This window comes from Rhagoletis pomonella, unplaced genomic scaffold, assembly GCF_013731165.1.
Source record: "Rhagoletis pomonella isolate Grant_MI unplaced genomic scaffold, Rhpom_1.0 Rhpom_scaffold_01719, whole genome shotgun sequence".
Taxonomy (NCBI): domain Eukaryota; kingdom Metazoa; phylum Arthropoda; class Insecta; order Diptera; family Tephritidae; genus Rhagoletis; species Rhagoletis pomonella.
Window position 1 is genome coordinate 21,544 of NW_023460273.1, and position 9,948 is coordinate 31,491.

A 9,948-nucleotide genomic window follows, 5' to 3' on the forward strand; every position below is an offset into this window, starting at 1 on the left:
ATCATCTTGATTTAAATATTCTTTCAATGTATCGTACGGAATGCTTCGCGTGAATGGTGGTTCAAATACGATATTTGTATCATTCAAATTGATCATTTCCGTATAACTTGTGCAATTAAAGTTTATATCTGGTTTTTTATAAACTCTAAGTTCCATTGGCTCGTCAACATCGGTTCGATAGCGTAGAATTTTCTTGATGGCACAGTCGCGCTTTTCTTTGCTATCATCAAACAACATTGATAACAAGATATTTTCCGAATGCGCATAATATGAATTATCTTTAATTACTTGATTGACAATTTTGCGTAAACGAGGTTCTAGAAATCGTGACCAACCAATGAACTTGAAAAATAATGCACTGCCGTACACGACAGAGCTGTAATACTTGATATTGAAGTACATTGGCACATAACATTTAATTATAAATTCAACCAGAATTCTTAAATTTGCATCTGGATTTTCCGTTGTCATATATAATCGCAATAATCTAGCGGCCTTGGTGAGCCACCGAGAATGTACAATTTTCCCTGGTTTGATGTTAGCCAAATCCACCGGAACCACGCCGCTAGAAATTGCATGGGCCATGTCGTATAAGTACTTCGAATCGGTGGAAAATTCAATTTTTTCTGGAGCAGGGGGTGTCTAAGCCGCCGCTTAAGCCGAGTTCAGCGGCCGTACGCGCGCACTTTGGCGGCAGTGGAGTCGACGCGACTCCGAAAATAATTACCGAGCGCGCACGGCCGCCTCCCAATCGTCGTGCGAAAATCCGCACAAAGCAGTTCAGCTACTCAAGTCGGACAACGCGCACGCGCCCCCCTTAATATCAGCAATTTTAAAACATCTTTTTTAACTGTGTCATCCAAAATATACTTTGAATATATGAGCAAACTATTAAGCAAAATACATAAAAATTGAAAACCAACGTGTTTCCTTAGAGCGGAAAGAAACTGTGTGTGTGCAAGGTGAGTGCGAAAGGCAACCATTGGAAGTATTCATGGTCCTTCGCAGCCAACCGTGGCCCAGCTCCTAAAGAAAAAAAAAAAGAGAAAAATTTTAGAACTTAAAAATAAATTAATAAAACCTACAAAAAAAAATCGGTTCTCGTACGTCCGCAAAAAAAACAAACATATAAAAGCAATTTTAAGAGTGGAAAAAAGATACAAACAAAAGTGCACGTATATACATACATATACATATACGCAAAAAAAAAAAAACACAAGAAACGTGAAAAATAAAAATTGTTAAATTAACAAAACATATACATTTTTTGGAAAAAGAAGTGCGCAAACAAGCGTTCGAAGTGCTACACACAAGTGAACATATTCACAAAAGTGCAAACAATTTGAAAAAAACGTAATTTTGTTGCGCAAAATTTCAAAAATTTATATACGCAACAACAACTAAAAGAAGAAGCAAAGCGCAATCAGCAGCCATCAACCAACCAAACCATCAGCCAACATTGGAGCGACATCACCAGCATCAACATAAGCGGTAACAACAACACCAGCACAAGAAGACCCCGGCGCAAAAAGGACTTAAACACATTCATCGCTACATAAATCAAGGAAAGTAGTAAGTCGGCAAATTTTTAATTTCCTTAAAAAATTGAAATAAATATAACTTTCATATTCTTAAAAGTTATATTATTTCTAATAAACTGCCAACGGGCATACATACGTATATACATACATATATATATATATAATTTCATAAAAGGCGTATTTATTCTCGCCAAAAACGGTTTCACTAAAATTGCGGATATTTTCTTGCCGCCCAAAAATCTCACATCGGCAATTTGCCGCTATTGAATTTTGGTAGAAACATTCCGTTTTCCGGAAAGCGGTATATCTCCACTTACCGCCAATCTTATATATATATATGTACATATATACAAATTCTGATATATACCCCAAAATAAATTCCGTTGCAGTTTATATGCCTACTGTGTCCCACTGTGCAAGAACAAAATATTAGCACATTAAAATCACATACTTTCCTCTGCTTACCAATTTTTGCCGTTGGTCGCATAGTTCGTTGAACTTGGCTAAACAAATTGCCGAAAAACATAAGTGCACTATTTCCCATATATCATATGTACATACGTTAGCACATAGAAACATTTTTACCAGTTGCATTTTCTGCAACTATTCGTATAATAGCTAAGAGAGTCGCTGCTATTTATCGAACAATACAGTCCACACGTACCAAGCGCACTCTAGCTTATTTTAATTTATTTCAATCTTGCTTTTCTCTGCTGCACTCACCAAGCTAAGAGAACGTAAATCAAAGCCCGCTCTCTCAGCGGTGAGCGGCTCTTTACGTATTATTATATCCACTTGTGCATTCCCGCACACATACATACGTACGCACTATAATCAAAACAAATTCTCTGTTGTTTTCGTTTCTTAACTCACCACTGCTGTGACAAAGCATAGCTTAGCCATATACTCGGCTTCATACGTAAATATTTGTACATACATACGTACGTACATTTTTACATTCTACATATTCTGCACTTTTGTACATACGTGCTAACAAAGAATATTGTCACACGAATATTATCCATAACGCGATAAGAAGTGAGTTCAAGATATCAGATACATGCAACCCAGTAGGGAAAGCTCCCGAATTGCATTGGTCTAGATAGTGATAAATAACCATTACTTTTTCAGTATTTACATAATTAGTTATATCACATTAAATATTTATACATACGTATATTTCACCACGTATATAAAAGTGAAAAGTGTTTGTGATTTTTTTTTCTCGTACTGAAATTTTTCAAATCCAAATTCCGCGGATTTAATTGGGACGCTCCGTTTTCCACGTAATAAAAAGTGCTGAACCAAAAATTAAAGCAAATATAATTTCACGTAATTTGCAAGAAACAAAAAACACAAACACCGCCACAAAATCTTAAAATTCTTTTCCTGATTTTCTGTGGCACAAAGTGCAATTTTTACGCGTTTGACATATATTTTTCTAATTTTTGCGAACGTTATCTGGGTGGTACTCAGTAAAATTTGATAAATTTTTCTCTCAATTTTTATACGTGTGACCTTCCACAGCATTAAAAATGCCACTTGGACACAGTCCACCAAAAATGTCTGAAATCGAGACAAGGTCAAAAACTGCTTCGCAAGAAGCCACCGGTGGTAAGAGGGAACCCTCACCGCGCCCGAAACCTAAAACTTTTGACCCATCCGCTCAAAAGTTTATAGCGGAAAGTGACAGTATCATGAGATACTGTGCAAGATTCAGTGATGCACCGATCCAAGACCACACTGAATCATATCTTATGATAAAAGACAAATCACTAGATGATTGTTGGGCACGGCTTCAGTCCGCCTATGATTTGGTTTTTTCAAAGCCAGATGACAGCCTACCCGAAAACTTTAAGAGTTCGGTAGAAGGCAAGTACTTCACTTGCCTTGAATTATATGAGGTGACCAAAGCTAAAATTGCCGATCAACTGTCGTTGATTAAAGCAATCGCCGCACCGAGTCCACCACCCCGCGTGGAACACACCTCGGCAGAGGCAAACGTTTTTCTTCAAGTCCCACCTTGTGACACGGAGACATTTTACGGTGGTTACGAAGAATGGCCCGCTTTTCGTGACATGTTCACAGCGGTGTACATCAACCACCCGAAGCTCTCCCGTGCTCAAAAACTGTATCACCTTCGGTACAAAACTCAAGGAAAAGCCGGTTCCATCGTCAAGCAATACCCGCTCAGCGATGATAACTTCGAGCTGGCCTGGGAAGCTTTACGGTCACGATACGAAAACAAACGTATCTTGGTTGACAACCAAATTAAAATTTTGATGACTTTGCCGACTATTCAATCCGAGAATAGCGAGCAACTTCAAAGGCTGCAAACATCAATTAACAACTGTCTGTCAGTTCTTAATTCCCAAGACGTCCAGACAGACAGTTGGGATCCCATATTGGTGTACATTTGCTCATCCAAATTGCCCGAAACCACACTGTCACTTTGGGAACAATCTCTCTCTTCTCGAAGAGATTTACCCTCATGGTCACAAATGGACGATTTTCTTACTTCAAGATACGAAGTAGTCGAAAGACTTAACCGGCTTCATCCAAGCCAAAATAAACAAAAACCAGTCGCTCATCAAAATGCTGCGCAAAACAGGTCCTTTAACAGGACTCAAACCTTTGTGGCAGAACCTAAGAGGGAACCAACTTGCTCTTACTGCAAGTCCCCTCATCCCATTAGAGTCTGCCCACAATTTAAGCGAATTTCGGTACCGAACCGAGTACAATTCGCAAACCAAACCAAGCTGTGCAAAAACTGCCTTGGTAATACCCATAGCACTAATGAGTGTCCGAGCAAGTGGTCATGTACACATTGCCAACAACGGCATCACTCCCTGCTGCACATGAACCCCAAACCACAATCTCGACACTCCAGTGCGCGAGCGAATGAAACCGCCGCACAACACACTACTGCCCAGTCGACACCTCCCGCTCGACAAGCGCAGTCAAGCTCCGATTCCAGCGAGCAACCGTGCTGTTCCAAACAAGCACAAATACAATCATTGCACACCGACAATGATAGCAAAATTCTCCTTCCAACTGCCATAGTCGCAGTTGAACACGAGGGTGAATTGTTTCAACTTAGAGCCCTGATTGATCAAGGCTCACAAAGAACTTTCATTTCCTCGAAAGTTCAAAAACGGTTGAAACTACCATTCGAACATTCCAAGTTCGAAATTTCCGGCATGGGTGGACATGTAGTACAAAGCTCCTCAAAGCTTTGTCCACTCACATTGGTAGCACCAAAAACCATGCAACGGATAAACACACAGGCTATCGTGCTACCTCAGCTCACGAGGCACATGCCTACATTCACCATTAGCCGTGAAAACTGGCAGCAATTCAAGATCCTTGAACTTGCTGACCCAAGCTGTCACATACCAGCTCAAACTGACATGGTAATCGGCAGCGATATACTTCCACAAATCCTGCTGGAAGGTATACAAAATATTTGCGACACAATACTTGCGCAAAAAACAATATTTGGCTGGATTCTCAGTGGTCCAGTAACCGAAAATGTGGTGTCATTCTCGACACAAGTAGAAGAGTGCTCGAATGCAACTCTCAGCTCTCAGCTTCGAAAGTTTTGGGAAGAGGAGGAGATTCCACAGCCTCCACAAATTTCCCCGGAAGATCAGGCTTGTGAGCATATATATGCAACAACAACGACTCGTGCCCCAAACGGTCGATACATTGTGCGACTTCCATTCAAGGAAGAATTTCCAAAAAAGCTGTATCTGGGCCACTCTCGGTCTGCTGCACTGCAGCAGTTTTTTAGCATGGAGCGATCGCTTCAGAAAAAAAGGAGACTTAGGCACAATGTATAACAATGTGTTGCAAGAATATCTCGACCTCGGTCATATGGAGCACACGAAGCCATGTGAGATAGTAGCTAATGGCAAATACTTCTCATTCTACTTGCCACACCATGCGGTCGTCAAACCAGATAAGGTAACCACCAAAGTTCGCGTGGTATTCAACGCCTCAAAAACATCTGGTTCAGGAAAATCCCTGAATGACGTGTTGCACACTGGTCCCACACTCCAGCCAGATCTCATGCTGCTCATTCTGCAGTGGCGAATGCACAGATTCGTGTTCAATGGCGACATTGAAAAAATGTATCGTCAAATACTCATCCATGAGGACGATAAAGATTTTCAGCGAATCTTATTTCGCACATCGGCTGACTCTCCTGTCACCGATTATAATCTTAAAACCGTAACGTTCGGGGTTAATTGTGCACCATACCTCGCTATCCGTACCCTGCATCAATTAGCAGATGATACGATAGCGACATTTCCCTTGGCTGCCGCAATACTTAAAACCGAAACGTATGTGGATGACATCCTATCCGGAAGTCATGATATTGACAACGCCACTGAATCACTTCTTCAAGTGATCAAAGCGCTTAAGTCAGCTGGTTTCATACTCAAGAAACTAACGGCCAATCATCCGGCCATCTTAGAAAAATTTCCAAAAGGGGATCTTCTCGACTCCAACTTTTTGGAATTTGAGAGCGCTTCCACAACCAAAACTCTTGGTATACAATGGAACGCACTCACAGATAAATTTTCATACACCATTCTGCCTGCATCGACATCGAATGCCGTCACAAAGCGACAAATTTTATCTTCTGTCGCAAAACTTTTTGACCCGGCAGGATGGCTATCGCCAGTGATGATTCAAGCTAAGATTCTTCTTCAAGAACTTTGGCTAGATGGCGTTGATTGGGACGAATGTGCCAAACCTATATCCTTGGCAAAATGGCAACAGTTCGCAGAAAATCTGCCAGCCATCTGCCACATCGAAATCCCTCGATGGGTTAATTTCACTCCGGGGCAAAATACCCAAATCCACGGGTTTTGTGATGCCTCGGAAAAAGCATATTGCGCTGCGATTTACATCCGGGCAGATGCTAGCAACCAAAGATATTCCACTCTCTTGGTTGCAAAAAGCAAAGTCGCACCATTGAAGACGGTAAGCTTGCCACGCCTGGAGCTGTGTGGTGCAGTCTTACTCGCAAAACTGGTCGCAACTGTTCGAAAACAGCTCAAATTGGAATCGTGCAACATATTCTTATGGTCAGATTCAGAGATTGTGCTAGCTTGGCTTGAAAAGCCACCATGTACATGGAAGACGTATGTATCCAATCGTACCTCTCAAATCCGGGAATATCTTCCAACCGGTGCATGGCGCCATGTTTCCAGCCAAGATAAGCCAGCCGACCTCGGCACCCGTGGGTGCAAACCGCAGGATTTGGCGAATTCCCCACTCTGGTGGTACGGACCAACATGGCTCTCTTGCCACATGGATGCATGGCCAAGGTCAAAGGCATGCAGTGCATCTCCACCAGAAAAGCGCAAGGTGGAGGCATATCACGCGCTCGAAGAAGAGGTCGATTTTCTTGATCGCTTTTCTTCTTTCTCTCGAGCACTCCGCGTGACTGCGTACATGTTCCGCTTCGTGAGCAATGCCCGCAACAAATCAAAGGGGGTAGCCACAATCACCTATCCACATCTGACACATAACGAATTTCAATATGCAAAAGTTCATCTTATCAACGCAGCGCAATCACGCCATTTTCCGCGCGAAAAAAGCGCTTTGCAAGATAAAAAGCCACTTAACAAAAAAAGTCCTCTTATTGTTCTCAATCCTTCGTTGGACAAAGACGGACTTCTACGGGTTAATGGCCGATTAGCACATTCCACATTAAGCTATAATGAAAGGCACCCAATAATTCTCCCTACCGAATCGAGGTTCTGCCAGCTATATTTGGAGTTTTTACACTCGCTGCTTCTTCACGCAGAAACACGATTAATGCTCCAAATGGTAAGGCAAGAGTACTACGTACCAAAGCTGAAACCTCTAATTAAAAAATGCATCTTTCAATGCAAAGTGTGCACGCTGTACAAGCAACAAACACGCACCCAAATAATGGCCGCTCTACCCCCTGAGCGCTGCAGTTTCTCACTCCCATTTTCCACAACGGGAGTAGATTTTGCTGGGCCATTCCACATTAAAGCATCGGTGTTAAGATCTACAACCCTTATCAAGGGATACGTTGCAGTTTTTGTCTGTTTTTCCACAAAGGCAGTGCATCTCGAGCTATGCTCGGATCTTACAACCGAAGCTTTTCGAGCAGCATTCGCCCGCTTCGTTGGCAGACGAGGTTTTCCCTCAAAAATGATGAGCGACAATGGAAAAACGTTCATTGGCGCCCAGCGCGCAACAGAACGCGACTTCGTTAAATTCCTTAACGAATGTTCCGCAGACATTGTCAAAAAATATGCCCCTCAAGGCATCAACTGGCAATATATACCACCCAGCGCCCCCCACATGGGCGGCTTGTGGGAATCTGCAGTGAAAAGCTTTAAAATCCATTTAAAGAAAACCGCTGCAACCCACAAGTTCACTTTCGAAGAATTCACGACGCTTCTGGTGCGAATTGAAGCAGTCCTCAACTCGAGGCCTCTATCCGCACTTTCTCAAGACCCAGCTGATATGACAGCACTTACTCCGGGTCACTTCCTTCGAGGTGCACCGCTATTGGCCATTCCCGAGCCTAATGCGGAAGACCTCTCTCTACTAAACCGATGGGAGAAAGTCAAAGCACTTCACCACCAATTTAGTCGCCGCTGGAAAGAAGATTACCTCAAAGATCTTCAGAAGAGGTACAAGTGGAAAACTCCACAACGCGACCCTCAGCCAGGCGACATCGTCGTGATCAAAGAAGATTCACTCCCCCCCACCGAGTGGCGATTGGGACGAATCGAAAACGTTCGCCATGGCCCTGATAACCACATACGTGTTGTGGAAGTCCGTACACAAAATGGAGTTATCACGCGGCCACTTGTCAAACTGTGCTTCCTTCCAAAAGCACAATAAATAATTCTATACATCCTTTCCTTTTGTATATTAAGGGTCTTAACTTCCCGTTTAAATATTGTACCCAAGTACTTCTCGTTTCTCTGCCTTTGCTTCTACTTACAGATCGAAGACATCATGGCAGCACGGAAGGCATGCCCCCTGGCTCCAACGGCAGAGACAGACAACTGCCTACAATGCCGGCTCTGCCACCGTTACCACGCATTGCGGACGTGCCCGGCCTTCAAGGCGATGAAGCCGCCGCAACGGTTGGGAATAGCCCGCGCGCAAGGCTACTGCGTCAACTGCCTTGCGCTCACCCACACTACCGGGGAATGCGACTCGCCGGGTAGTTGCAAGACCTGCGGGCTAGCGCACCACACGCTGCTGCATGTGGCAGCCAACACGCATGCGCGCACGGGGCCAAGGGAACAGGGGCCCAAGAAGAGGAAACCGGCCACAAAGGCCCCAAGGAGCGTCAAGCGGCGCGCACCGCCGAAGAAAAAGGCGCTGAAGAAGGCGCAGAAGAACCCGCGGAACCATGCGCCGCAACCGCCGCGCAAGAAGACCGCCCAACGGACGATCGCGCGCACGCCCCAAGGCCTACAAACGGCCAATTTCCAGGGCCGCACCACCCACCGCGTCCTGGGCAACACGATCCGCGCCCTGAAAGAGCTGCAGGAGACGCTCAGCAACGCATTCCTGCAGGGCGGGGATGATGTCTAAGCCGCCGCTTAAGCCGAGTTCAGCGGCCGTGCGCGCGCACTTTGGCGGCAGTGGAGTCGACGCGACTCCGAAAATAATTACCGAGCGCGCACGGCCGCCTCCCAATCGTCGTGCGAAAATCCGCACAAAGCAGTTCAGCTACTCAAGTCGGACAACGCGCACGCGCCCCCTTAATATCAGCAATTTTAAAACATCTTTTTTAACTGTGTCATCCAAAATATACTTTGAATATATGAGCAAACTATTAAGCAAAATACATAAAAATTGAAAACCAACGTGTTTCCTTAGAGCGGAAAGAAACTGTGTGTGTGCAAGGTGAGTGCGAAAGGCAACCATTGGAAGTATTCAGGGGGCATATTTTGCAACTCAATTTTCTGGAAGCCGTCCACCACCTGAAAATATATAATAATAAAATAATTAAAAATGATTTACAATTATAATAAATGAGTGATAGCAATAACTTACCGGAAGAGTTTCACAAGTTTCGATTTGACGGCTCAGTTTTCCGGTTGCCGATCTTGGTCCAGTGCTGGTTGATTTATCCAAAGCTTCAAACAAATGCCGAAACGGAAGTTCGTTGAAGTGTAGAAGGCAAACGAACTAATGCATTGGTCTTTTTAACAGCAATTCGAATCGTCGTATAATTCCACCGTGTGGGTCAGTGTTTGTTGGCTCACCGTCAGTGCATATTCCAATTAATGCATCCAGTGATATATTTTTATCGTTGAAAAAACCATTTCATTTGGTTTTTTTGTATTCAGCGGTTTATTGTTCCAGTCTTACGTAACCAATTAATTCAGAA

The 9,948-nt window shown here is 43.7% G+C and overlaps 1 protein-coding gene across 3 annotated transcripts; it reads left to right on the forward strand.

The window, feature by feature from the left end:
- The first annotated feature begins 819 nt into the window (after positions 1-819).
- On the forward strand, positions 820-9,497 carry LOC118752658. 3 transcript variants are annotated; one of them, XM_036487540.1, is made up of 2 exons: positions 820-1,572; positions 8,547-9,497. In XM_036487540.1, exon 2 carries the CDS (start codon positions 8,559-8,561, stop codon positions 9,144-9,146), a length of 588 nt encoding a protein of 195 aa, XP_036343433.1. In that variant the 5' UTR covers positions 820-1,572; positions 8,547-8,558; the 3' UTR covers positions 9,147-9,497. The 3 variants fall into 3 exon arrangements, with proteins under 3 accessions (XP_036343433.1, XP_036343434.1, XP_036343435.1); XM_036487541.1 differs by having other exon boundaries at positions 820-1,569; XM_036487542.1 differs by lacking the exon at positions 820-1,572 and adding an exon at positions 2,168-2,579.
- Positions 9,498-9,948: the final 451 nt, after the last annotated feature.